General features: G+C 36.5%; 1 protein-coding gene across 1 annotated transcript; it reads left to right on the forward strand.

Moving 5' to 3' along the window:
- The first annotated feature begins 3,803 nt into the window (after positions 1-3,803).
- On the forward strand, positions 3,804-21,380 carry LOC140153707 (SNW domain-containing protein 1-like). The gene is made up of 15 exons (XM_072176530.1): positions 3,804-3,881; positions 8,529-8,592; positions 9,561-9,638; positions 10,649-10,819; positions 11,531-11,626; positions 11,998-12,104; positions 12,837-12,941; positions 13,331-13,400; positions 13,904-13,969; positions 16,106-16,222; positions 16,843-16,978; positions 17,506-17,605; positions 18,342-18,465; positions 19,904-20,067; positions 21,126-21,380. The coding sequence occupies exons 1-15, from the start codon at positions 3,865-3,867 to the stop codon at positions 21,337-21,339; spliced, it is 1,629 nt and encodes a 542-aa protein (XP_072032631.1). The 5' UTR covers positions 3,804-3,864; the 3' UTR covers positions 21,340-21,380.
- Positions 21,381-26,655: the final 5,275 nt, after the last annotated feature.

A 26,655-nucleotide genomic window follows, 5' to 3' on the forward strand; every position in this document is an offset into this window, starting at 1 on the left:
AGAAATTGAGATTACGAGCGAGGAAGGCCCTGGTGGATGTGGCTTTTCTGGTGATGGCGTCGATGTGAGAGTTGAAGTTAAGTCGAGAATCCAGATGAACCCCTAGGTATTTGGCAGAGTTAACAGCCTCCAAGACATGACCATGGATGTTATATGAAGCAATGATGGGTTGACGCTTGTTGGTGACTCGAAGGACCTGGCACTTTGCCGCATTAAATCTCATCAGCCACTTGGATTCCTAGGCTTGTAGGGCATCAAGATCTTTCTGGAGGCTGGCCGAGTCATCAGGCGTAGATATGCGCTTAAACAATGCTATCATCTGCAAACAATCTGGTGGTCGATGAACGGACGAGTCCGTAGATTGTTGATATAGATCAAGAAAAGTAACGGTCCTAAGACACTCCCCTGTGGAACCCCTGATGATACTGGGGATTCAGAACTCTTCTGGCCATCAACGAGGACAACTTGAGATCTGTCATGAAGGAAGTCGGCAATCCAGTTCAAGATGTTGCCACGTACTCCGTAGTGCTCAGCTTTCATTAGCAGATGGCGATGGGAGACCTTGTCGAACGCTTTCGAATGTCAGTAGGATGACATCAATCTGTGACTTGCTATCAAGGCCTTTAGCTAAGTCTTCCACAGTCAGGATCAATTGAGTGTCGCAGGACCTGTGCTTCCGGAACCCGTGCTGTGCGTCTGACAAGATGTTGGAGTCAGTAAGGTGACGAATAATAGCACAATGTATAATGTGTTCACACAGCTTGCAGAGAACAGAGGTAAGCGAAATTGGTCTGTAATTGACAGCTTCGAGCGGCTTCCTTCTTGAACAACGGGAAAATCTGCGCTTTCTTCCACTGAGTAGGAACTCTGCCTTGGTTAATGGAGGCCTGGAAGAGGAGAGTTATGGCTGGCGAGATTTCCTCTGCAGTTTCCTTCAGGAGTTTAGTAGGTACATGTATTCCGTCTGGACCAGAAGCAGTGAAGGGCTTGAGATTGCGGAGGAGTTTGATGACTCCATTCTGGCAAACAAAGATACTGTCCATAGAAGGAAATTGGCTATCATCCATGTCCGGTAGAGGAGAACCATCGTCTTCTGAAAAGACGGAAGTGAACTGTTTGTTCAGTATGTTGGCTTTGGATCTAGGATCGGAGTGCAAGAAGCCACCATCTTTCAAAGGTGCTACACCCACATTGTCACATCTCTTCGATTTTATAAGAGACCCAAGTCTTTTATTTCTTCCGCTACCAGGCTCTGTGTGGATGATGTCATAGATGTACTTATTGTAAGAGTTGCGGCATACCTTCTGAGTTTCCTTCTTAAGACGCTTGAAGCGAGCCCAGTCTCTTGTCTTGTTGGTGCGATGGGCTTTCTTAAAGGAACGAGCTTTACGTCTCACAGCTTGCTTGGTAGATGAATTAAACCAAGGTTGGTTGTGTCTGATAGAGCTTAATTTAGATGGAATGCACTCTTCAATAATGCTCTCTAATTCCTTCTGCAGCGCTTCAGCAAGAACCTCCACTGGTGTTGACGAGGAATGGTCAGAAGTGAATTTATTGGACCATTTCTTCATTCTGTCACGAATGGCGTCCATGTCAGCGCGTTTCCATAACAGGATTTTGCGCTTCACAGGCTTTTTCCTACAGGCACGAACATTAATGTCCATAAATACCACATCATGATCACTTAAAGCAGGGAGTCCAGAACTTTTTGTGATCAAAAACAAAAAATTACAACTTTGGACTATTGGCAAAAGACATTAGGCCCTTCACAATTATTAAATTCTTAGTTTCCTGTTTCAAGTTTGAAAATAAAGGACGAGGCGACTTTTAATTATTAATTATTAATTATCTATTACTTTCTTTATTTTGAAAATGTGGTCGTGACTATTATCAACAGTCCATTTGGTCATTTTGACTAAGACTACGGATTTAATTATTTTACATTTATAATTGATTTTTTACATTAACATTAGTAGGGGACCCTACAATGTTCTTGTTTTATATTCATAATCAAAGTTGAGATGATCAAAAACAGATATTAGCAAATAAAAGTAATTAAAAAGTCAATTAAAAGATGAAAATACCTAAATAAAAAGAAAACAATTAAATATTTTTCCATTCTTGATTTTGGACGCGCGAGGGAAACAGGACAGGAAACTAAGGATCAATTGTAATTTGGCCTTATTGCCAAACAATATTAGAATAGAACATTTTATCATGTCAACTTGTCAAAATATTGTAGGTATGCTAGGTGAATTCAAATTTGCCATCAAATTGCATCGTTTTATATATCAAATTAAAGCCCTTGAGTAAACTAAGCCAAAACTGAAAACCTTTTTTCAAAGCACTTTCCATAGCAAAGTTACATCTTGTCAAAGATTGACTTTCATCAAAAAGATTCAGCTAGCAAAATTCCCCAAAACGGCATTTCGGGGTGTTTCTAGATCTTAGTCTCATGGCGATAGCAGCTTTTTTAATGGAACTGCTATCAAAATCCTCTAAAATTCCATGTGCGACTTGATTATCACCATAAAAATCATATATTTGGGTCAAGTGAAGTATAGAAAACATATTTATGTAGGTTTCCTTCACCCACCTATTCTCGAAAAAATTCAAATTTCTATGTAAATATGCATTGTGTTTGGGCCCCGGTCTCGGCGAATTCGCTGACTAGTAAATGTGTTAACTAAGGTTTGCCTAGGACAGCCTAGGTTACCTAAGGGGTGGTGCAATAATTATGTGTACCCGGGGTGAATTCTCAAAATGGTCTGCCAAAAATCGCTTGCCCCCCCTCTTTTGACCTGCCAAAAAATCTTTGCCCCCCCCCTTTCGCCGTGCCAAAAACCTTTGCCCCCCCCCTTTGATGTGCCAAAAAATCTTTGCCCCCCCCCCCCTTACACATGCAAGATTTTGGGGAACCCGAATTTAAAACCTTAAATTGTCTTATCATATAGTGCGAGCGCAGCGAGCAGGAAATTTTGCATATTTGAACGTGTTCCTAACGTTTTCCTCACGCCTTTTAGGGCGTAATATAGAAACGGTGCCCAAAATATCTGTGCCAAAAATTGCTTGCCCCCCCTTTGACCTGCCAAAAATCGCTTGACCCCCCTTTTGACCTGCCAAAAATGCTTGCCCCCCTTTTGGCCTGCCAAAAATCTTTGCCCCCCTATAATTCACCCGGGGTATACATAATTATTGCACCACCCCTAAATATTGAAGAAATGTGCTCCCTAATCTTGTGGCGACTAGGCAAAATAATTCCCAATTCAAACGCATGGGAAACTGAAAGTGCATGCCGTAGCCATAAAACACAGCTCACAGACACACAGTGACACCGCCTCAGGCTGAGACTGAGTCCATGAGGCATGAACTTGATGAAGTCTGAGTGAGACTGAGTCTGAGAGGGTTTATAATTTATATTGAGGGGTGTTTCACAAGCTACAGCATGTCCCAAATGTGGCCAATGACAGGTCGAATCTGTGCAGAAATAAAATGCTAGTAAATTAGTATCAACCTTACCTGTGTTTGAGTAGCAAAGCTTACATAATGTTGGTAATTAGCCACTACCGCATTTTTACGCAATTTTTATCGGCTGCTTTTCATGGTGACGAGCTGTAAATAAATCAATCAATTAAAATATATAATACTATTATAATTATTTGTTATTTATGTTGACGAATATCTTGTCATTATTAGTATGAATAAATATATATTTAGTTATTTATATATTTGAACTTTGAAAAAAAAGAAGATCTATTTAATTTCAGCTTATTAAACACTACCAAATAAACTCAGTATATGATCGAGGCTACAAAAGCAAAAGGTCAAGGACGTCAATCAATCTCCAGCGTAAATAATTTCAGGATGGTTTCTTTGGCAGAGTAAGTGAATAAAATAGTAAATTTTGTCCTTCGTTGTCTAAAATATCTTCAGTAATTTGATTGATTAAGTAAATGATGTCTAAGGACCATAATGATGGGTATTGTAACGTTGTAAGCCAACTTGATCACGAAATATAAATCGTTTAAATCTGACCTAAATTCTCTTCGTTGTTTTCAATAATGCGTGTCGCGTGTGTGTGTACATGTACAAGTTCAAGTTCAAGTTATTTTATTGACATCACCAAACAAATAGGTACAGTCAAGTTATACAAAAGATACACATATAGAAAATATAAAAGAGAATAAGTAAATTATAAAACTAAACTATTAAACATCTAGGTTACTACGTTTCAAAAGCAGAGTTTACAAAAGTAAGAACAGGTTTTATACTATCAAAATCTGTGACACTCATTATTTTTATAAATTTAACATCGTCAGTCAGATTATCAAAGTTATCATACATATCAGTTAAAATGTTCAACATATCTCTACGCAAAGTATCATAAAATGGGCATTTAATAATAACATGAAATTCATCCTCAATCATATTTAAAGTACATAGATGACAAATTCTCTTATGAGGATCTAGTTTAGGTATTAAATGACGCCCCTTTTCAATCATCAAAGAGTGAGCACTGAGTCTTAATCTACTGAAATTTGATCTAAATGTGCGATGAAACATAAGAACATAATTCTCACAATGAAAATTTGTTTTGAACAAACAATAAGAACGAAGTTTAGGCTGATGTTGACACATAAAATCTAAACATTGAACTTCATAATTGGATTGAAGATTGGAAAGAATATTAACATGAAAATTGTGCTTAGTTAATATGTTTGGTTTATCCCAAATATCTAATCTATCTATACTAGCAAGAATTTTCTTAATACCAGAAGACCATGAGAATAAACCAGTATCACATAATATTCTATTGTCCAAAAGAGCATCAATGGCTAGGGAATTATTCCCATGTAAACAATGATTATTTAAAGACCACCAATATTTAACAGATAAATTCATCATAAAAAGTAACATTGGAAAGCAACCTAATTCACTTCTTACTGCATTGTTAGTGGTTCTTTTATTAACACCAAGAATTAATTTACCAACCTTCACATGTAAAGATTCACCAGGCAATTTATCACAAATAGATGTAATATTAGAATCATTTAAATTCTTAAGCAAATAGGGCATCCAAACCTCAGAACAATAATTCAAAATGGGCTGAATAAGAGTAGTGAACAATTTTAGGCTACAAGCAACAGATGAACTATACAAATTATCTCTTATTTTGAAATCGCCTTATTGGCCTTATCTTTCAACTGGTTCATAGCTTTAGTGAAAGAGCCAGATGGAACAAAAATGATACCTAGATAACAATATTCATTCGTTAAGTCTAATGTAACATCACCATATTTAAAAGTATAATTCTTCAGCATGCGACCACTCTTATTAAAGATCATAACATTTGATTTACGAATATTGACTATCAACTTCCACTTATTACAATAATCATACAATTTATCAATAGCACATTGTAATCCTTTAGCACTTTCAGAAATAAGAATTAAATCATCAGCATACATAAGACAGCTCAAGAAAGAATTATTTAAAGTAACTGGATCACAGCTTGTATCAAAAATATGCGGAAGATCATGAAGAAATATATTAAAAAATACCGGGCAAAGTACACAACCTTGTTTTACACCAACACTAGTTTGAAATGAATCTGTAATCTTATCATCACACTTAATGGCAAAAGATACTGAATTATACATATCTTTAATGATATTTAAGAATTTGCCACCAATTCCAACATGGACTAATTTATATAAAAGTGCATTTCTCCATACTGTATCAAACGCTTTAGAAAAGTCAATGAAGCAAACATAAAGATAAGACTTACCAGCACGATTAATATATTTATCAATCAGAGACTTAAGAACTAAAATATGATCACTTGTACGTGAGCCTCTTTGAAAACCAATTTGCTGTTTTGGAATAACAGAGTTGTTAGTAACAAAGGTATATAAACGATTATAAAGTACAATACAAAATAATTTACACAGATTACTAGAAACAGCAATACCACGATAATTACTAGGAGTATTTTTATCTCCCTTTTTATGAATAACAGTGAGCGAACTAGTTCTCCATTGGGAAGGAAAGTTCCCTTCCTGGAAGATTAAATTAAACAAATTTGCTAGAGCAGGAGCAAATATATCAATTCCTTCTTTGATCATATCAGGTCTAATGCCATCGATACCAGCAGCCTTACCACTTTTTAAGTGTTTAGCGCCTGAATGATCTCAGATGGAGAGATTACAAAATCAAGTGAAGTAATTTCATTAACATTTAAATTGGACACAAAATCATCAATGTGCTTCTCAAAATTAACATCATTATGCTAAATATTCCTATTCATTAGAGTAAGAAAATGGTCCCACCATTTTTTATGTGAAATAGGATTGGACATGTTTTTCTTAGAGACGCATAGATCATTATAAATGTTCCAGAAAGCTTGAGGATTGTTGCTTTGAAGATCATCCAACTTCTGAAAAATCTTTCTCCGAAAAGCAGATTTCTTGCTAGATAACAACTTAAAGTAACTCTTACGAATCTTGCGATAACTATGAATTAGAGTTAAATTAGTAGGCTGTTGTTTAATACTACGAGAAAGAGATTTAAGTTTCCGGTAAATCAACTTACAATCATGATCATACCAAGATTGTTTCTTATTGGTTTTAACACGTTTACCTCTAGAATTAATCCGTCAGTAAGCCAGCTTTACAACTGATCGTACGTAACAACTCATAGTACTTATCAAGACAAGTATCAACAGAAATATCAGCATTAACAAATTCTGACAAAAAGAAATCAATATCACGTTTTATATCATCACGATTTAAAGCAAGTTTCCATAAAGAAGCAACTTTGGAGGTACATATGTGTGCAGTGCAGTGGGGCAGTGCCCATTCATTGATAAATTATGAGGTTGTTGTTGTAGTCCCCGTTGCGGGCCCCGTTGTACATGCATTGTAACCTACTTTAGCTTGGCTTGCTTTGAGTGTTTTATATTCTATTGTGACAGTGTGGTGTTTTCGTCTGTGCTGTGGAGTTACCATAAAGCGGTGCACCTGAAAGTGAAACAAGAGGTGGGAAGTCCAGAATTGATTGATTGATTGATTGATTGGTGCTGCTGCAATAATTATGTACGCCACTGGGGTGGGGAATTGGGGGGGGATATTTTGGCAGGCCAAAGGGTGGGGGGGTAATTTTGGTGGTCAAAAAGCAGGCAAGGGATTTTTTGGCACAGATGTTTTGGGCACATTTTTATATTATGCCTTTTTAAAAAGGTAGGAAAGCAGTTGGGAATACATTCAAATGTATTAAAATGTTCTGCTCGCTGCACCACATTTAAATATGACAATATTTATAAGTGATAACATGATAACATTCAATTTATTAAAACAATATTTAAATGTTTTATTAAATTGGGGTTCCCAAAAATCTTGCATGTGTAAAGGGGGTGGGGCAAAGATGTTTGAGCACATCAAAAAGGGTGAGGCAATGGTTTTTTGGCACGTCAAAACTACAAAAGTAGGTGGGAGCTACTTACACGCACCACCAATGGATACAATGACAACGTATGGAAAAATATATTTTTGTAAACAATTTGAGGTCAGTATGAAATTGATATTTTGTACAATTTGTACAGCTATCGAATCTACCCTATCACAAGCAAACGTACCTGTATGTAAAAAGTGCCCTTAAATACTGGACATCGCCAATATATTTATGACAAATTTGTGTCCAGAACACGAAAAGTGTCCAGACCTCACGCTTGCTCTCTCGGCTACAACAATGGCGTAATCCATGTATTCCAGCGGTTCAAGCGTAGCTATGAATAATTAAGCAGATGACGTATTTACCAACTCTGACGATGCGTAATGACCTGACCTTGTCAGACCGATGAGTTACATAGGTTTGATCAACCAGTCACTTCACTTCTTACGCACGGTAATTTTATTCCGCCATGTTTATTGTTTCGAGATCGGGGCCAAGGAACTTAGGCTACACAACGTGCACAGCTCTGACAATTTCCCACAATGCCTTGCGCATTTCCAGAAGAAGGCCTGGCGATTTCCCACATTTCCGGTAAAATTGTAAACAACGCCTGACGTTTCGATAGGGAAAATGGAGATACCGAAGTCGCATTTTACATCAAACAGCTGCAAGAGTAAAACGTTCTGAAGGATCGGTAATGATTAACAGCTGGTCTGCTATATTTGAAGTGCATATTGAAGTTTGTAAGTTTGTGACTTCAGTATATTTAATGCAATTGATATTATAGGAAGCTTAAATTGGCAGGCTCTCGTGCAATGTCTCTGTCTCTTACGCGTATATGCGGACGTTCAGAGTAAGTCATACTGAAGTATGACTTACCCACACAGGGTATAGGAGCTACTGGTGAGCAAATCAATCACCCTATCCGATCATCAATGCTGTGATTGGTTACCTTACACATGTGGCAGAGGTATGACTTGCAATGCATACTTACTCTACCAACATGGATATGTCAAGTTTCTTCTTCTTAAATACTTGAAATTAACAAAGAAATAATGCACTTCTTGTTTCTCCTGCAGTATTTTGCCGGCCCCCAGGCAGTGGAACCAAGATGATCTGGAGATACAAAGACCAAAACCAAGTGTAAGTTGAGGATCTGCGAATATCAATTAAATTTAGAGGTACTACAAAATGTATCACTACCAGCACTTCGCAAAATCAGAAAATCTACAAAATCATCAGGAACTTTATTACTTAAAGAGATTGTGCTAACCTACCCTGTAGAGTGATAAAATAGTCAAACTAGAAAAACAATTCTAAACCAAGCATCTGGCCCACTTTCAGGGCAATTTCAGAATTGAGTACATTTGGAACTGTCTGGCCTCATAGTACATTGTTCTCAGCTGAAGCCAAATAATGAGCACTTAAGCCCCAATTTGTAGCTAAAACACTAAAAAAGTGGTATTTACAAAATCTGAATCATTATGTCGAGGTTTCAACTACACATCCTGAATGCTGTTGGGATTTTACAAGAATGGTGCTCTCACATTTCTATAAAGTTCATAGCGCCATTAGGCGAACGTTTACGGTATTGCACAGTACGGCAGGACGATGGTGATAAAGGATCCATGTGTTATGATGTCTTTTGCACTGTAAATTACACACACCGTTTTCATCCATTTTCAGTAATATCAATGTCACGCCAAAACGAATCAAGCTATTTATATGAAAGTCACAGAATAAGTAGGAGACATGTCTGTCATTGTATTGCACTTATTAAAATTGGATACACTGTTGACTAAATATTTTTAATATTTTTTCAAACACAGTATAAATCATTCTGGGACACCTTGTATTATAGGGGCAAGGACTACAACTACTGCACTGGAAGTTTTATTTCGGCACAGACAGCAGTTGTGGAGTTGCAGTCAAAAATGAGGGGAAACCAGTATTTGATCAATCAATTTTTAAATTAATTAAGTTAAAACTACTTGCCTTGAAAAAAAAAAATTTGTGAAGAAGTTAAACATTTATCAAAGAGTTCATCCCCAGAATGCAATTTCAATAAAATCATAATAGTGTATTAACACAAGCTTGTTTCCAAATTGCAGACAAGTTTGATTGCAGTAGGAAGAAGTTCAGCACCACCTTATGGTCACCGGAAAGGATGGATACCACGCTCAGCCATGGTAAGTTCTTCTGATATATCTGTGATCAGGTGTGTAGCCAGAAAAATGTCAAGGTGGTGTTTTAGGGGTGTTTTAGACTTGAGAAGGCCTCTTTAAGGTTGGACTTTGGTGCGTCAGTATGACAAGGGTGGTGTCTGACAGGGATATTGCCCCTTTAGAAGTTTTTAGAAATTTTTTTTGAAAATGAAGGCCCAAGCCATTTGGTGCACCATTTTTTCACTATTATTGGTTATTTTTCAACGGTATTATTAATTTTACACACTGAATGAACTGAATTTTCAATTAGATCTGACTTTTTAAGAATGGACCTACTCAATTAAATGCAGTTTTACCAGTTTCTCTCTTTCTCCTCTTTTTATTTTCCTTTTCACCCTTTCTCATGGTTCAGTTCTAATTTTTCCTCTCTTCCTTCCCTTTTTGTTTTCCCTCAAGGGTATGCGTTCCATAAACTTTGGTTTTTCATAGTCAATGAACAACATTTTTTTGGTTTTACCTGATTGTGACCTTGAGGCAAAATGATCGACCAATTTTACTGACCAAACTGAAACTGTCCCTCCCTCCTGTCCTACTAGTGCCCCATCTGAGATGTAAAATTATGTTCAAAACCACACCTGAAAGCCCCATTTCATTAAAGGGCTGTGCATTTTGTAGATGATAATGTTTTATAGACCTGGTCCTGCTTATGGCCATAAGCCAGTACCATAATGAGAGTGACTTGTGAAGGTTTCCCAAAATATGACAACTTGGACATTGTCTCAATAATGCTGGGTGTGTTTGTATGTTTATTACTGTTAAAAGTATAATGTATGATCTTATAAAATTGGTAAAATTTTTTCAAACCTGTTTTTTGTTTGTGTGGATATATTTGTAATGTTTAGTATTATTGTTTACACATGTCCCAACTTATACCAAAATTAATTCAGCCCAATGTTGTGTGTGTATTTCAATAGAGCAATTTGTTCACAATATAGCAACATCAATTTAATCATTACTGTTGTTGCAATTTTCAGGACTATGGAGATGGAGGTGCCTTCCCAGAGATCCAGGTGGCCCAGTATCCACTGGATATGGGTCGCACTAAAGGCACCGGCAAAGGATCTAATGCGGTAGCAAAGACGGTAGATGCCGAAGGAAAGGTCAAATATGATGCACTGGCTAGGGTCGGACATGGAAAAGACAAGGTAGGGGATTATAAGTATTTTGTTGATGAACGGTCCTTAGTCCTTGAATTTGAAAACACCTGCAAATTTGCATAAGGTCCTTGAAAGTCTTTGATAATTAGAATTTTACCTAATGTATAATTTTGACAAAATTTGGGGAGTGGAGAGGAACTCTCACTTTGTTAATATGTGCCGCATGGAGAGCCGCATCATGATTTTTGTGTTGTGGTAAGTCCTTGAAAATCATGCTTTTGGACCATGAAAGTCCTTGAAAAGTCCTTGAATTTAAAGGCTTCCAAGGTGCGGGAACCCTGTCATTGATAATCAAATGAAACAGCCACTATGAAAATTAAATAAGCCAATCACATATGAAATGAGATTACTGCCTAATTGAATGCATAGTTCTTTGTATTTTACAGATTGTGTATGAGGTAAACATTGCCTAATAAATATTGAGAAATGAAAGTATCTTTATGTCAGTTGAAAAAACAATTAGACCATTGTTTTGAGAATATTTAACTGATCTTAAAAAAGATCAACATATGCCGCTACATCTTAAAGTTATCCCTGACTATAGCATGAAAATGATCTGTGTAGGTCAAATAGACAATTTAAAAATTATTTTGAGAATAATTGCTAGATTTTCTACCAAACTTGTGTTTCGATAAGTTTCAAGTAGTTTTGTTGTTGTTGCTGTTGCTGTTTAATTTGCCTTGATTTTCTTTGTTTCAGGTGGTTCATTCCAAGCCTCAAGATTTGATACCAACTCAGATAACAAGTGAAGACGACCCTGAAATACAGAGACCTGATGAGGATGATATACAAGAGGTATGCGCATAAAATCAGTCGAGTATTATCATACTGTATAAGTGGTAATTTTCGCAAAGGTTTTATTTTCGTGAATTATGTGATAAGAGCTCCAACCATGAAAATAACACCTCGCAAATATATGCAATAATGTATTACTAGTATAGGGAAGGACTGTGCAATCGCGAATATAATATTCGCGAAAACTGTACACGAAAATTACTACTTATACAGTAAATGAAATTTGTAGACACCACACCTTGCCTGGTCAGTACCAGAAAAAAAGAATTATTAAAATGAATCTTAATATTCAAAATGTTGTTGCTTATCAAGGATGAGTTGTGTAATAATATGTATTTCAATAAAAACTTCCTTCTTTTTGTCAAACACAGACGACTGAAAAGACTCGATTAGCCTTGGAGAAACTTGTGCAGGGTAAGATATCTGCTGCTATGCCAGTGAGACATGCTGAGAAGACAGCCCCAGCACAGTATATCAGGTATGTTTGTACTTGCTGTGCCTACTCTGTCAATGCACAAGGAGGCGTAAAGATACACACCCCTGTTGAGAATTCTTTTGTTAACAGGCTATTCCATGTAGAAGATGTTGGAAGGGGGTGTGTTTCAAGTACAGTTGATTAATGTGCTAATTCCATTTGACAAGCTCCCTGTGGAAGATATTTCCAAAACCTTCCACAGGGAGAGAGTGTACTTTAAATGAATAAGCCCTTTGCATGGGTGATTATAACCTGTATCTAATCCATTACTTTAACACAAGAATGGGCAAGGCAGCCACACTTTGTTTGGGTATTGGCTAAAATTGGCCTTAGTTGGAACGATTCTCAAGATACCATGCTCACTAGTGAACGATCATTCGAAGTACTGATGTTGTAAAATAGAAAGCTCACAGAAAGCTTATTATACTGACTAATGCTGTGTACAGAAGCACAAAGTCTGTAAATACTTCTGGGATACAATATGAATATTTGAATGGAATGAGTGTGTCCCTTAATAATCATATGAAGCTGTAAAGTATACACAACCCATCTATGTGCATTGTATAATCACACTATGTAATGTTGTATCCAGGCAGCCTGTCAGAACTTTTGCAAAGTATGCCTACAACCTAACACGACAATGGCAGCTATTATAATACAACTCTGTCTGATTTATTTCAAAAGTTGTAGTTTTGAGGAAGTAATTTTTGTGATATAAATTTCTGTTTGTGATAGATATACTCCATCCCAGCAAGGCGTGGCCTTCAACTCTGGTGCTAAGCAGCGTGTGATTCGTATGGTAGAAGTGCAGAAAGATCCCATGGAACCGCCAAGATTCAAGTAAGTTGTCAGATGTAGTTGTAACATTTCCTCCTTGCTCCATAGTTATATAATTATTTGATTGTAGATTAATGGTGACAAAGGTAGATCTAAAGACTACTTGTTGTTAGCGACATAACCTGGGGATGGGAGCAGCAGACTGTCCCTCAGAAAAGTATTTTTATGTAATATCAGGATGGGAAGGATGCAAATTAATATGAAACCAACCTTCTCTGGCTCCTGTTTCCCTTCCACCTTTTACAGAATTGTCAATAACAAAGCTAATGCGTCCACTCCTCCCTCCTAAAAAGGCCGTATTGGTTATGCACAGGCTTGTTTTACAGTGGTTTGATATGAAATTCAATTCACTTGAATGTGTATTAATTTGCTTTAACATGTTGATTTTATAGAACAAACAAGAAAATTCCTCGTGGTCCACCATCGCCTCCTGCACCAGTCATGCATTCTCCAACAAGAAAGGTATGTGTACATTCCTCTAATCGGGGTTTCATTTTACTTCATTTTATTCGCCAGAAAACATATACATACATATATTGCACATTCAAAAGCACTACATCAAAAATACAATAAGGTTGTAACCAGTTCATTCACTCCGAAGTGTTTCTGTTGGAGTGTTATTATCCATGCAATTCAATGCTGTATTGATTTACATGTTTATTTGCTCCATTGCATTTACACCCACAAGCTTCCTCTGACAGTGAATGGAATTTGTCACGGTGCCACCGTAGCTGGAACGTATAATAACTTTCTTCAGGTTATTTCCACATAATCACTTGGTATAAAATGTTTCATGCATTTCAAATTTTTATGTTGTACTGAAATCTTTACATATGGAATTAATCTTGCGCAGTGTTAAATGAATTTTTAAATTTTGAAGCATGTTTAACCAATAAACCCAACATTTTGTATTCTACTTATATGACTTGTGACTTAATTTGCAGATCTGATTTTGTTATTTACAGGTGACAGTGAAAGAACAACAAGAATGGAAAATCCCACCTTGCATCTCTAACTGGAAGAATTCAAAGGTTTGTATAATGCATTAAGGAAGCTTTATCAACTCAGTTGGATTAAATTCACTTTTAAAAAGCACATAGTTAAAAAGCACATAGTTTACATAACTTAACTGTGTGTATACATATATTTAGCTGCTGATATTGCACACTATCATGTATCTTGTTGAACTCATTCCATGCCACTGGGTGCTATTTCAGTTTGGACTAGATTAATTCTGATAAGGCCTGTCATACCTGTGTGTCCATTTACAAGGGACTAAATCTGTGACTTGGGAACAATTTGTCTTCAAACATTGGACATGCCATATTACATTAATTCAAACGAAATGTAAAGAAATAATGTTCTACTTTCGTATCTTGGATAATTCAGGTTGTTTTATGGGTTTTGATATTTACCGTGGTACCATTTTATAAAGCTACAATATAAATACCATCATCATTACAATGTGTTGAATTACGCCATGTTACATTTAGCCAGGGCAACTTTAGATTCTGGTATACCACTCTAGGTCATACATCCTCTGATTATTTTGTGAATGGTTCACACTTGCATAATAAAACGTAGTTCATGTTTGGCCTAATGGCCTACCATATTGCAAATCCTTGCTAATAATAATGGGCTATTCCATTTAAAATCCACACTACCCCTGTGGAAGATTTCTTCCACAGGGGGAGTACAAATTTGGAATGGAATGCGCACATTAGGCAGCTCCATTTGAATTTCATACACCCTCTGAGAAAGATTCAACCGGATTCTTCAACAGAGGGAGGATAAGTTTCACATGGAGCTGCCTAAAGTGTTCATTCCATCTGAAATTCATTCTGATATTTCCAAAATCTTTCACAGGGGGAGTGTGGATTTTAGATGGAATAGCTCTATAGCGACATTTCGTAGCAATTTCTCTTCACATTACTTTCACAATTATGTTGCATTATGGTTAATACTAGGCATGCCCACTAAAAATTGAAGTACTTTTAAATTGATTCAGACTTTACTTATTGGCTGGGAATTGATGAAAGAAACATTTTGGCGTTTAAATAATTTTAATCGGACGTTTCATTCCAGAGATATGGCCTTTCGAGTGTCACGCTTTTATATAGGGCTGCTAGAACATGTTAAAAAGTTTAAGTCCAAAATGGAATACTACAGAAAGTACAATTTTAAGGTGCTTTTTCTTAATGTATTTATTAACTAGCGTTATCTGGAACATTATATTTGCTTATAACCACATGAAATAAGATCATCCTGAAAATTTAAACGATTTTGTTGACATACAACAAAAAATATAAGACCTCAAAACCCATGGTTTGTTTGGTGGAACCTCTAGTATGATCATAGATGGCTGCCATGAAAAATATCTCCACAGAGAAGCTGAACAAAAAATGCCTTTTTTCAAATGAATAGCGGCAGTTTTAAACATTGTTCAATATTTTAATGTCAGCACATTTTATCTTCAAAAATGATTATATTTCATCATGATATAAGTTTGGTAACATTAATCACTACCAATTTTGAGACATTTGCTTCAACTCAAAGGTTATCTTTACTACATTGAGCAATATACTGTTTGTACATGGAAGCCATGATGTAGCATATCTAAAATCATGCTAAAATGGACATGGTGGTCAGGAGTGCATAATTTGAGATGGGTTTCGGCAGGCTTAAACATTCTTTAATTTTTTAACATCCTGTACATTTTGTCTTCAAAAATAGTTACATTTTATGACTATGTAAGTTTGCTTGTCTGAATCACTCCAAATTTGGAGATAATTGCGTTTGAACACCTGATGCACGGAATGGTGTCACTTCAACCTGTTGTAGTTCTCATCTCATTAAATTTTTCATTAAAAAAAGTTGATCTCTTCATGAAGGAAGGTCCTCTCTATTTACTGACCAATCAGGAAAAAGTTTGGTTAATGTTTTCTGGTGGAATCAGGAATTTCTTGAAACACCCTGATATAGGCCTACATTTGCATCAAAACAAGTATGTACGCCATTTAACAGGCCTGGGATTTCTTATATCGATCGGTTTCTCCACAGACAATACGTGTGTGAGTGCACGCACACAGTAAATGAAAAATCGTTCTAGTGGCAACTGTATTGACAGTGAGCATCCCTATTAATACAGTTTTCATTCTATTTTTCAGGGTTACACCATCCCGTTGGACAAACGTCTTGCAGCAGATGGCAGAGGCCTCCAGAATCCACAGATTAATGAGAATTTTGCTAAACTTGCTGAGGCATTGTACATTGCTGACAGGAAGGTACGTAAATTATGAATGGTACATTGTTGAGATGCCTGGGATATTCTGTGGCAGTCTTGTTGGTTGATACATGCTCAGCTTGATTTTGATTTAAACTTTTGATCCAAACACAAGGAATTAATTCCTACCTCGGAATTTTCAGATGGTACTCCATCTTTCATCAGCGAGTGAGTGACTGTATCAGGTCGTGATTTTCTTGACCTTTGACCTGATAACAGACTCTTAGACTCCTGAAAGCTTGAACCGGCTCAGCTTGTGTGCACATGTTTAACACGGATATCACCTATATGACTTTTCACCAATCATTCAAAAGTGATCCAACAAAACTTCTTTTTGGAAATAGATTTGTGGTTCAAAACTTACAAGTCACAGTATAATCTGCTGCTGTTAATGAGTACACATTGGCTTGGAGGTACATGCTTTGATATATTGAAGTTGTGGGTTTGAACTCTGACAATCCCATAATGTTGTGTATAAATGGGTATGTACAGGTTTGTGCTTAATTCAGGAGCATTTTGACCCATGAAGCCACATTTCACAACTACCAGCAGAAATTATTAGCTACTTTGTTTCACATGTTTCCCAGTACTCATAAGTAATAATACAACCCATTTTTACAGGCTCGTGAAGCTGTTGAAATGCGTGCATCCATGGAGAAAAGAGTGGCGCAGAAGGAGAAAGAGAAGAGAGAGGAGCAGCTGAAGGAATTGGCTCAGAAGGCCAGGGAAGACAGGGCAGGAATTAGACAACAAGCAGGTTGGTTGAATATCAGGAATTAGTAGATAGAAGATAAATTGATATGTTTATATTGGTAGAGTTTAAACCTATACACACAACTAAAATTGTTCACTTACGTGAGCTTTCGACACGACGACTCTGTCTTTTTTCAAACTGATGGTGATTGGGTTATTGATCTGGGATGTCACATGACGAGCTGACGATGTCATGTGACAGAACAGGTTGTTTGCTTATGTGGGGACGGTGTTTTTAGGTACATTAATGTGTGAAATCATAAGGTCTTCTGTAATTTATAGTACTGGCAAATCTTTATTTTATTGACATGCCTTTAATGCAATTAAAACATGAGTCTTTAAAATTCTGATTTCACAAGTAAGAATTTTCAACATATTTTATGAAAACATCAAAATAAACACATACAAGCAGCGACTGCAGTGTTGACGTCATATGAATAATAAATAGAATTTGGTTGATGATTAGGAAATATCACCATTGTTTAAACCAGCTGATTATGTTCACATGTAACCTCAATTTTGCATGCACAGAGGCCGATGATGCAGCCAGAGAACGTGATAAGCTTAGAGATGACAGGCATCGTGACAGACAGCGAGAGAGGAATATTAACAGGGCAGCGCCAGACAGGAGGTACGATGACAGATTAATTAATCTTTGCAGGTTTTTAAAGGAGGATTTTGTGATCCTAGCATCCTCTTTTTATGACATTTTCAGCAGATATCCACGTAAAAAGCTTACTCCCAAAATTTCAGTTGATTCCGATTTTGAGTTTGCGAGTTATGCATAATTATGTGTATTACACTGCATCATAGGCCACTGTTGTAATTTTGTTCTGGTATACCAGAATGAAATTCAAATTTGACAATATTTGGTACATAAACATGTAACCAGAGGTTTCCAGTGGTATAAAAATCTCAACTTTTTTGGAGAAAAATGGGGGGATGATACTGTGGATCACAAAATGCCCTTTTAAGATAAGTGTGTGCGACCCAATCATGTTTTATGTAACTATATTTGCAATTTATGTGATCCAATTTGTCGTTTGTAAAAATGTACATGATGTTATTGATGATATCTGTGTGTGATGTGGTATGAGTAATGAGGCTATGCACTATCACAGCTTCTGCATTATTATAGCTACATTGGTTAATGAATAAGGTTAATGACTTTGCATTGCTTATTTTTGGGGATCGTGAAAAATTTAAAGAGTCGGACTGCGTAACATGCCCAGCACATTACTATTTGGGTACATTTTTCATTGAGCCCTCAAAGCAACTGATGCACAGTAACAAACCTTGAAGTAGATAACAGTTTCTTTGAAAGTAATCAATTATTAACAAGGTTGTAACACAATTATCCTCTGTAGATCCAAGCTTGAGAAGCAGAGGGAGCGTGATGTCAGTGAGCAGATTGCACTTGGTCTGCCCAATAGAGGCGGTCGGGGTGGAGACGATGTACAATTTGACCAAAGACTCTTCAATACATCAAAGGTATGTGATCAATTAGATCTGTGTGTGCAAAATATGTGTGTTATTATATGAATAATGAGTATTCCTTGTGTTGCGGATCTTTATCTGCCTGTTAAAGTGATATTCAGAGAATCATCAATCCAAACCTATGCAATTCCCCACACATGTCATTTTTTGCCATTTTAGAATATATACTAATGTAATGACTAAGCTAGAGTCCGAAGTTTACCGTTTTCTAAAATCCATTTTCCGTGTTGTAATCCGTGTTGTAAAATTTGTAAATCCATGTTTTATGAATAAAGCTTAAAATGTATAAACAATGATTATGAATGATAATTAATATCACAATAAAGTGTTCAATATCACGATCAATATGCTCTGATTGCAATATCAGACTGTTACGATATTTGGATGGATAGGGGGTTCATGCCTGGGTAATATACCTTTATTTTGGTATTATTAAACAGTATTTTTATCATAAAAATTGACACACACAACTCAAGATTGTTTTTAACATTTATTTCTCTAATATCTTTTAACAATTTTTGTCACGTCATACAAAAATGTCATTTTCCATGTTGTACCTCTGATTCCGTGATTTTTTTCCGTTTTCCGTTCGGACTCTAGATTAACCCCTACAGTGAATAAGTTAGAATGTGTTTTCATGTCAAGGGAGACCAATCTCAATTTGTTATGCCTGGACATAAGGAATAACTGTGTAAATCCAATGGGGGACGTGTTTTCAAAGATTGGTGTAACTTTTCAGTTTTCATCATATTTTGTTGATATGTCCTGAAAAGAAAATTGTTTAAACCGATGTATCAACCATTTTTAATCAAGGATTTTTTTCAGATTTATTTGGGATCTCTGAAAGTGTCTATTTTGAATGCATTTCTAAGATATTGCCACTATCATTTGCACCATGGTCTTTTCCCACCACCAACATAGGGTGTGGCTACTATAATCTGAGGGTATGAAAGTTGAATCGAAATTTTCATGGTACATTCATCTCTCTAACCATGCAGTTCAAAACTTGCGTACTTGTTTCTTTCGTGTGCAGGTCCATGAGGGAAATTAAAAATATGATAAAAAAAGGTATGATTTTTTTGCGGTGCAAAAATTAAACACATTACCACTTCTCCCATATCGTCACTGGGTGGGAAAAACCTATGTATGTACTTTTTGCCCTTGAACATGGATAAAGCAAACCATTCATGCTGGGCAAGAGCTCCGCTCGCTTTGCTCGCTACGCTTCGCAAGTTCAGGATTTTTTTGGGTCAGCCTGTGACATCTCTGATGGATGAAGCAACCTCTTCAATAATAAAGTCTACACCTACGAGGCTTTATCCATGTTCAAGGGCAAAAAACATGAGGTTTTTCCCGCCCAGTGACGATATGCAAAAGGTTCATTTGAACTGCAACACGTTTAATTGACTATTCACGAATGTTTTTCAATCAGGGTTTGGACAGTGGTTTTGGTGCTGGGGAAGATGAATCCTACAATGTATACAGTGAACCATGGAGGAAAGACCAGAATATAGCTAATGCTGTGTACAGGCCTAGCAAGAATGCAGATAAGGATATATATGGTGGTGACTTGGATGATCTCATCAGACAGAAACGGTAGGTTGACATGAATTTAAGATTGAAATTTTCATGTACATCAGACTTAACAACATATTGTTTGCAGTAGGCATCAATTGATTGTCTATGTACTTATTTAATTGGCATTGAGTTCATTGAAAGGTTTTTAGATTGCCGGTTCAAACCCTGGCTGTGTCATTATGTTTGCGTTTCGGCAAGGCTTTTTTACCCTCTATTGCCTGTCCCTGGCCATGGGTACTAAAGTTTGTTCGGCTTATAAAAGGTGGAAATTATTCGGCTTTTGTTACTGCACACGTCAATAAAGTCCCAATTCACACTCGCGTTAATTCACATAAGCGTGCGCCAGTCACGCATTACGCAACACACAAACAGCGTAAGCATTGCACCCAACTGTATGCATGCCATTCTATATCAATACACGGTGTTATGAGTCTTATTTTTATCGCCTTATATAAACCGAACAAACTTTAGTTCATGCTGGGAAGAAAATATATTTGTTTTGCAGGAGGTGTGTGAAACCCTTCACAGCATATGTGACATGATCAAGGGGAATGAGTCACATGTCGACAATTTTCAATTAGAAGTTTTTTATATCATTTTCTGACAGTTTACAAATGCTACATTTTGATGCAAACCCCATCAAAATTGGACATTTGGTTACCGAGTTATGAGCAATTTATCAATGGCTGAAAACAATATAATACAAAAGAATTTGAACACTTGTTTTTTGCCAATATCTCAAAAACAATGTTAGCGACATCCGACTCATTCCCCTTGATCATGTCACATATTATATTGGGGAGGGGTTTTTGTTTGTTTTGTTTTATTTCTTCTTTAACCTGGGACACTCAATCAGTTGAAACACAATCATCTGTTCTTCCTTGAGGTCTGGCCCTGTATGCCTTCAAAAGAAAGTGTGGCACTCCAGCATATGAAAACATGCATGTGAACACATGCATGAACTTTAACCTTTACCCCTTTATTAAAATCTGTTTCAGGTTTGCTTTCAATTCATCTGACTTGGTATTTCTAGCTCTTTCTTTAATTATAAACCCTTGTGCTTGATTTCCTGATAGGTTTGTTCCAGACAAGGACTTTGCTGGTACAGATCGTAGCAGAAGACGTGACGGACCAGTCCAGTTTGAAAGGGAAGATGATGAAGATCCTTTCGGTTTAGACGAATTCTTGAAGACCGTAAAGAAAGCTGATAAGCGACCAGCTGAGGGCAGCTCCTCACGGTCAAGAGACAATGATTATGACCGTAGTGGCAAGAGAAGAAAAGACTACTAAAAACAATGAAATATACCTTCGTTTCCATTTTGTATGTCCATATTAAAAAGGGACAATCTAGAGATTTTCTGCACAAACTATTTTGCCTAGCTGCTCTCTCAAGCATACAAAGGTCAATATAATCAAAATATCTCATGCTCATTTCATAAAACATTGCATTAACATGTTTTGCACCATATTCATTCCAATAAGCGCCCAAAGTCAATTTAGGGTGGGCGCTTATTTTTTTACATGGTTTCACTTTTACATGGTTTAACTGTATCGACATCTATCCGTCACTTCAACATTAATGGTACACTTGAGCAAATTGAAAATACCCTGGGTGGGCGCTTATTGGGCATGGGCGCTTATTGGAATGAATACGGTAAGTGCCAATAACTATCCTTCGGGTTTACCAACCATGACTTCTGAATTTGACAACTACACTTGCGCATGAGAAAACATACAAACAGGTTTTGCTTTCTTGAATATATTTGCTGGGGTTATTTGCACATTTATGCTGGTTCCACCAAAGTACTTAAATCTGAATTTTATGGTATTGTGGTGTAGTAAAATCACTGGGGGGTCCCTATAACACTTTAAATTGAAGGTGTGAAGAAAGTAGTCAAAACTGAATGTATGGTCCGGTCAGGATTAAATGTTGGAAGTTTTCTGTCGGAAGTCTTCAATGAATGGGTAGCAACTGTAACATTAGTAATATAAATGAAGATTTGTGGTTTGAATCAAGCTATAAATATAGATGGGGTAACAGCAATGTGAAGTAACCGATATACTTGAGGGAGTGACATTGTATTGTGTGCAGGGTCTTAGCTAGAAATTGAGGGTTGCCTGTCATTTGAATAAAATTGCCTGTCCTAATTTGACCTTTAAAAACATTTACCAGACATCTATAGCCCATTGGGGGTTCAAAGAGTTCAAATATGTGCTGATATGACCTTGTTCTACTAACTGGGTCCACTAAAAAGGGCAATTAGCTTCTCAAAACATACAATTTATAATATAGCATCTGTCAAAGGCATTAATTTTGCCCGTCCCAGGAGCAAACTGGCCGTCTGAAATGACGGCCAGACGGATGGCTAGCTAAGACCCTGATTGTGTGGCTAGTGCAAGAGAGACGTAACTGGCATTTTGGATGAAATTGAATTATGAATAGATTATGAACATTTCTAAAAAGCAATTAAATTTTAATTAAATAATTAAAAAATTTATAAACAATAAGTTACAAAATTGAAGCACACAAAATGCTTGTGCAAAATCATGCCAAAATGCCAAAAATGTAACTTAGGACTTTGTTGCACTAACCCCTTGATATGACCACTTTACTGTTCAGTGGTTTTATTGCCTATATCTGATTAGGTGTGAGGTTTTTTAAGCACAGGGTCCTTAACAAATACTGCCAGGCAAAGTAATATTAGTATAAACCATTAAATTGCTAGATTTTGTATAAATTGTGAAAAGTGTTACCATGTGTTATGCGCAAACAGTACACTCCCATATTAACCAAACCCACTATGTTACCGATTGCATATGATCTCGTAAAATTATACCCTGTAAATCTGATCATATTATTCATCCAAATTCCTCTTAGGTTTACTTGCTGGAGGTAAACAGACCCCATAGTATCATGCTAATTATCAATGACTGAAAACCACAACTGGCTGTGTCCAAAATTTACGTTTTGAGTACAGATGTTGGATTCTTTTTGAAAAATCAGCAAAAACAATGATTTTGTAAAGACACCTATGGCACTCTGACACTGTCCAAGTTCATGCTATAGTTGTTGACAATTCTTGTTCTATGACCTCAATATGTGACACGGTCTGGTCCATGGAGGCCAAAGGGGGCACATTTGAAATTGAGATGAAGGCAAAAATATAGAGTAAACAATAATAGAATACCTAAGAAAATATTAAATTAAAGTAATAATTATAGGAACTCAATTTTCAAAAATGCCTCCTTTGGTCTCCATGGGCCAGGTTGTGCCATAATACAACTTAAGATGACCAAAACTGAGAAATGGCATCTTATGTTTTACTATACCTCATAAATATTTATTAGGTAATCCAGACATCTTATTGGTTAATAACGCTAGCGTCCGAGTACGGTATTTTGACTACTACCCCGCGCCTGTGCAATTACGCACACGGGAAGTAGTAAAACTTCCGCACCCTACTACCACACAGTGTCTCGACCCCGTGCGTCGCCGTTCCTTCTGACGTAGCATTATGCTACACAACGGCAATTCTGCAGACGCGTTTATCGTGAAAATGGCGTCTGCTGCAGTTATTTTGCTGAGATTTCCGATGGATAATAACACGTGAATTTGACATTTTATGAAACAAAATGCTATTTATGGAATGTTAAAAAGAAAATTAGAATAATAAAGGTCAAAATGTAAATTGATTGAACAGAAATCCTCCAATAATATCAGGTAAGCAAACTATTAGGCCTATTTACCATGCTGGCCGGCACGTTGACTGGGGTGTGTTGACTTTTGTTTGCGATTTTACCGTGATAGTGAAAATATTTATGAGGTATAGTAAAACAAATACAACATGTTTTATTTTGGGAAGTAGTCAAAACTACTTCCCTCGGTGTTGATGATTTGACTACTTCCCTCCGCTGACGCTGGCCGGGAAGTAGTCAAATCATCCAACACCGAGGGACCAGTAGTTTTGACTACTTCCCCTTCAAAACATGTTGTATTTGTATAATGTTAATTATGTGATATGTTTATTATAATACAGTATCTATTCAAAAATGTAATGGTCATTTGTTTTGTGGATGCTTGTTATGTACATTTGCCAATTATCAGTGGCGTAACTCCTATGGGCTTTGGGGGGCCGGGCACCCAGGCTAAGGGGCACCCAAGCCTGGATACCCTTTCGACACGATAATACTTTGTTATAGGAAAGAAGTGGAAACCTTTACCACCATGCATAGAATTACTCTTCGTTTGGGTGCCCTTCAACACAATTTTTTCATGACGCTTCGGCAAGCATTGAAACATAAATTGGCATTTTAAAGACCTAAATTCAACTTGATTTAATACCAAATTAGTGGTATTTTTGCACGCCTGCACACAATTGTTTTAGGAAGAGGGGGTATTTTGTATTCTTGCCCCTGATCGCCACAATCACTAGCTACATCACTGCAGCTAGTGATGAGTCTTCAAAAGTAAAGACATTGGAGAATATGAAAACATTTTGTTTTATTAACATGCACTGCATTAGCTTGTATTGAAACATGAAATAAATTTAATCTGAAACACTATTTGTAAGTTATTCGGTAGGTCTATATGCCTTTCAATACCAAAATTGATTAGCTCTGCACCACTGATGCACACCCTTGGTTAGGGGCACCCGAACTACTTTCGCCCCCGGGCACCCTGTCCCAAAGTTACGCCACTGCCAATTATGTGTATATGATTTACGAGATAAGAGTATGCTCACCCCCCCCCCCCTTGTCTATTTGGTAGTTGTTGAACTACAGTCTAAGCAGAAATATGTTGGGACACATTGGGCTATTCCATCCATTTGAAATCCATACACTCCCTATGGAATACATCCACACAGGGAGTGTGAATTTTAAATGGGCTATAGCTGAATGGGTGACTCCATTTGAAACCTGTGTGGAAGATGAAGATCATGTCTTACTCAGGGGATGTATGGATTTAGATGGAATAGTTGATTATGCATGCATATGCACTCCCCCTGAATGTTGAATGGAGTGACAGATTATGTTGTTGCTAAATGTCCATACCAACATTGCTTGGAGAGATGATCAGATCTTCAACACTTTGCCCACAATTCACACACCTTGCACACCTTGCACAGCGACATCGCCTGGTAAATAATTACATTGTACAGCAGGAAACTATTTCAATTCCCGGGATCAATACACATGTATCTGCTATGCACGATTTCATATTTAGACGATAAATCTTTGGATACCGGGGTAGAAAATGATGAATATCTCCCATAATTTTGTGATAATATATCAAAATAAAGGATGAATAAAAGTGTTTGTAACAATCTGCAGTGGATTTAAATATTGTGATGAACTCTTAAAGGGGCATGGTCTGATATTTTTTAAATATTCTATTAAGGGCTGGGGTATGAACGTTTGGACAGTATTTATTTTGGGACATTAGAGCACATCAGACATATCGAATTGCATTCTGAATACGAAGAAAGTCATTCTGATATCAAATAATTTTGATTTTTTGAAATTAGCAATTTAATACACATTTTATGGCAAATCATTAAAATTGATATTTTGATATTTAACAGTACTTGAAGTAAACTTTATAAATCTGATGATTTATACTTAAAGTGTATGTAGGTGGGATGAAAAGCCGACGATCAATTGAAAATTTTGACCTTTCGTATTGAAGATATGGATTTTTTTCCAAAAACACCAACAAAAATTAGGTCTTTCTTGGGAAAAAATCCATATCTTCAATATGAAAGATCAAAATTTTCAATTGACCATCGGAATATCCTCCCTGCTACATACACTTTAAGAATATAACATTAGATTTATATAATTTACTTCGAGGACTGTTATATATCAAAAATTTGAAAAATATCAAATTTTTATAATTTGTCATAAAATTTGTATTATATTGTGATTTTCAAAAAATGAAAATTATTTGATATCAGAAAGACGTGCTTCATATTCAGAATGCAATTCGATAGGTCTGAGGTGCTCTCCATGTCCCACAAAAAATACTGTCGAAACGCAATAAACGCTCATTTTAGATCCCTTAATCTGTTTTTAAATTTTACATTGAGGCCTACATATAAGGAATTTATATACAAGTTATATACATGTAAAACATCTATTGAATGTTTTTATTTGTTCAATGGAAAGAATAGAATTGAATAGAACGATCCATATTTCACCTCATGAAAATATTCTTACCATTGTACTCCTAAACATTCAATATTTGTATACTATACAATTACAGTGGCCAGCCAATATTCTATATATAATGGCTACTTTAACAATATTTTTATATTGGCTAGTTTCAGTGGTAATAACACACCAACCAATACTTCTTCAATCTGTGTAGATTAGGAAAGACTTTTCTTAGAACATAATAATAAGTTGTATTGTTTCATCGCTTGTTATATGAGAGCAAAAAGCGTGTATAACAATGCCCGTGAGGATAGTAGATACTTTCAGTTGTGGTTACCACAATTCACAAAGTTTTCTTCTTCCTCCTTATTAGTGCCTCCTTCATTATGTACGAGTATTATCATCACACTGCGTACAGACAAGCTGTACTTATTTTTTACTCTGGAACCTAGA

The sequence above is a fragment of the Amphiura filiformis genome, chromosome 5 (assembly GCF_039555335.1).
Source record: "Amphiura filiformis chromosome 5, Afil_fr2py, whole genome shotgun sequence".
Taxonomy (NCBI): Eukaryota; Metazoa; Echinodermata; class Ophiuroidea; order Amphilepidida; family Amphiuridae; genus Amphiura; species Amphiura filiformis.